Below are 3,820 nucleotides of genomic sequence, written 5' to 3' on the forward strand. Positions count from 1 at the left end.
TCTGGGTGCATTTTAACATTACCTTCCCCCACCCCTACTAAGAATTGTGTATGAAGCCTGTGTGCTTGTCAGTTGTGTTTAGCGAACCCTTTTTTATCACTTGGTTTTTGGGATAAGAATAGAAGACAAAGCTTGGGGCTGTGGACAATTTAAGGTGGTAGAGTTTGTCTCTCTTTTCTTTTCTGGAGTCCTCTGAATGACCAGTCACCGAGATTGCCTAATAAAGAGTGCAGACTCTTTTCCCCAACCACCTGCCTTTTACCTCCCACCTCTACTGCTTTCCTTTTCCATCCAGAGCTGCAGGAGAAGGCANACAGCTGAATAATCAGGTGACAGTGTGCAGTGAAAGCAATACAAAAGAGGTGCCTCTCTGATCTTGGACCCCATTACAAGTCACAGACTAGGGTCGTGGCTGTAGAGCTCAAAGAGGGGCAATGCTCGGTGTTGTGTTTCCCTTATTTTCCATGTTTCCTGTAGCCTTGTGTTGACCTCCATGCGTTTGAAGAAGCAGCCACATGTTCCAGACATTACAGACTCGCTTTCATGGGCAGGAGGATACCGTGTGGGAGGGGGTCATTGGGACACCATATCTTACTGTAGAAGAACATGGAGTTCCTTAGCACTGCCTCTAATGAGGAGAAAGATGGAGCAAGTGGAAGTCAGGGACCAGTCATTCTCAGTGAGATGACTCCTCTGCCTGTGCGGGCTTCAGGTGGACATAGCAATGATTTTCAGGACCGAGCAGATGGACAGACCCTATCTCATGCACACTGAGGAAAGGACGTTGAGTAGTTTAGGTTGCACATCTTCATCTGCTTTCTATGCTTGCTTCCCTCATTCTTTCCAGCTCCTGAAGATATTTACAGACATGGCTTAAAGGCTATTTACTCAGTGGAGTCAACTTCATTTCCCCATCTGAACCAGGCACACCTATTTCCCTTTTTCATAAAGTCCACATGCATTCTCTTCCTGATGATGATCACAACTTAAAATGCATCATTATTTGTAATAATATAAAATTTTGATTTTAAGAGATCAAAAATATTCCTGAAATACCTTATATACTAATGGTAGGGCAGCCACAGTAGACTCCCCTACATGGCGTCTTAGACAGACTAGAAGGTGAAAAAATAATGAAGAAGTCACAAAACCCCTTGGGATGTGCTTGAGCTTCCTTGGGAAATCTTTTGCTAACCCCAACTCCCACTGGGTGAAATAAGAGCAGGTGTTCTCTTTGAGTGCCGACTTAAACTGTTTTGAGCTTATTTGCATGTTGAGTTATTAGACAATGACCCAGGCTCCTCAACATATCTTTAAAGGGAGCTTGTCAGGGACCCTGAGGAGCAGCCTCCAGCTCAGCTCTCAGTTATGGTGTCAGGGGCTCCCCTGCTGTGGATCCTGCTGCTCAGGGTTCCAGGTGAGGGGGCTGCAGAGAGACGTTGTGCAAACCCATTGTGGCCATCATTGCTTCCTGTGTCTCTGGGTTCTTGGTCACTGGAATTAAGGCTTTTGTTGTAGCTCTCAAATGGCCCAGCTATCTTTTGTTTTCTGGTTAGTCAGAGTGTTGCCCGTGACTATGCTGATAAGTGTCACCAGTTCACTGGGCCTACATGGGGATGGTCTCAGTACATCTGTCACAGTTTTTTATGTGGTTATCATTACAGTCTCCACTGGGGACATTGTGCTGCCACAGTCTCCAGCCTCCTTGGCTGTGTCTCCATGAGAAAGGGCCACTATTCCCTTCAGGGCCAGCCAGAGTGCCAGTGACAAATCCCTTCCCATCAGTTTTATGAAATGGTATCAGCAGAAACCAGGACAACCCCCTAAATTCCTGATNGTCACAGACTAGGGTCGTGGCTGTAGAGCTCAAAGAGGGGCAATGCTTGGTGTTGTGTTTCTCTGATTTTCCATGTTTCCTGTAGCCTTGTGTTGACCTCCGTGCATTTGAAGAAGCAGCCACATGTTCCAGACATTACAGACTAGCTTTCATGGGCAGGAGGCTCCCGTGTGGTGGGGTGTCATTGGGACACCATATCTTACTGTAGAAGAACATGGAGTTCCTTAGCACTGCCACTAATGAGGAGAAAGATGGAGCAAGTGGAAGTCAGGGACCAGTCATTCTCAGTGAGATGACTCCTCTGCCTGTGCGGGCTTCAGGTGGACATAGCAATGATTTTCAGGACCGAGCAGATGGACAGACCCTATCTCATGCACACTGAGGAAAGGACGTTGAGTAGTTTAGGTTGCACATCTTCATCTGCTTTCTATGCTTGCTTCCCTCATTCTTTCCAGCTCCTGAAGACATTTACAGACATGGCTTAAAGGCTATTTACTCAGTGGAGTCAACTTCATTTCCCCATCTGAACCAGGCACACCTATTTCCCTTTTTCATAAAATCCACATGCATTCTCTTCCTGATGATGATCACAACTTAAAATGCATCATTATTTGTAATAATATAAAATTTTGATTTTAAGAGATCAAAAATATTCCTGAAATACCTTATATACTAATGGTAGGGCAGCCACAGTAGACTCCCCTACATGGCGTCTTAGACAGACTAGAAGGTGAAAAAATAATGAAGAAGTCACAAAACCCCTTGGGATGTGCTTGAGCTTCCTTGGGAAATCTTTTGCTAACCCCAACTCCCACTGGGTGAAATAAGAGCAGGTGTTCTCTTTGAGTGCCGACTTAAACTGTTTTGAGCTTATTTGCATGTTGAGTTATTAGACAATGACCCAGGCTCCTCAACACATCTTTAAAGGGAGCTTGTCAGGGACCCTGAGGAGCAGCCTCCAGCTCAGCTCTCAGTTATGGGGTCAGGGGCTCCCCTGCTGTGGATCCTGCTGCTCAAGGTTCCAGGTGAGGGGGCTGCAGAGAGACGTTGTACAAACCCATTGTGGCCATCATTGCTTCCTGTGTCTCTGGGTTCTTGGTCACTGGAATTAAGGCTTTTGTTGTAGCTCTCAAATGGCCCAGCTATCTTTTGTTTTCTGGTTAGAGTGTTGCCTGTGACTATGCTGATAAGTGTCACCAGTTCACTGGGCCTACATGGGGATGGTCTCAGTACATCTGTCACAGTTTTTTATGTGTTTATCATTACAGGCTCCACTGGGGACATTGTGCTGCCACAGTCTCCAGCCTCCTTGGCTGTGTCTCCAGGAGAAAGGGCCACTATTCCCTTCAGGGCCAGCCAGAGTGTCAGTGACAAATCGTTTCCCATCAGTTTTATGAAATGGTATCAGCAGAAACCAGGACAACCCCCTAAATTCCTGATCTGTGGAACATCCATTCGAGATTCTGGGGTCCCAGCCAGGTTCAGTGGCAGTGGGTCTGGGACTGACTTCACCCTCACAATTCACCGAGTGGAGGCCGATGATGCTGCAAACTATTACTGTCAGCAGAATAAGGAGCTTCCTCCCACAGTGCTCTAGGTCTAAGCAAAAACCTCCCCACAGCTGCTCACTGTGGCTCAGCTCCCTCCGATGTGATCCTCACCCTGGTACCCCAACCTAGTCTCTCTAGGCTCGTTTGGACAAAGGGGTCAAATTCTTAAACTGACGTGTGTGTGTGTGTGTGTGTGTGTGTGTGCGTGTGTGTGTGTGACACTATCTATTTTATAATTTAATGATTTTATTACCACATCAGGACCACATGGGAATTTCCTTCTCTCAATGGATTTTTCTTGATTTCAAAGGTCCATGCCCCGTGAAGAGTTTCAAACTTGAAAAAAACTTTTTTCTCAGACATTTCAAAGACAAGTGCCCTGAACAACCAAGATGTCTTTTGATACAGGCTGTTCTTTTCAGGTTTATTTTTA

At 46.0% G+C, this 3,820-nt stretch overlaps 1 gene segment (V, D, J or C); it reads left to right on the forward strand.

Moving 5' to 3' along the window:
* Window positions 1–2,813: 2,813 nt before the first annotated feature.
* Window positions 2,814–3,434, forward strand: LOC103611046. The segment is given in 2 exon segments: window positions 2,814–2,862; window positions 3,106–3,434. Coding segments are annotated over 2 exon segments (378 nt in total).
* The last annotated feature ends 386 nt before the right edge of the window (window positions 3,435–3,820 follow it).

Source organism: Galeopterus variegatus, unplaced genomic scaffold (assembly GCF_000696425.1).
Source record: "Galeopterus variegatus unplaced genomic scaffold, G_variegatus-3.0.2 Scaffold12295, whole genome shotgun sequence".
NCBI classification, from domain to species: domain Eukaryota; kingdom Metazoa; phylum Chordata; class Mammalia; order Dermoptera; family Cynocephalidae; genus Galeopterus; species Galeopterus variegatus.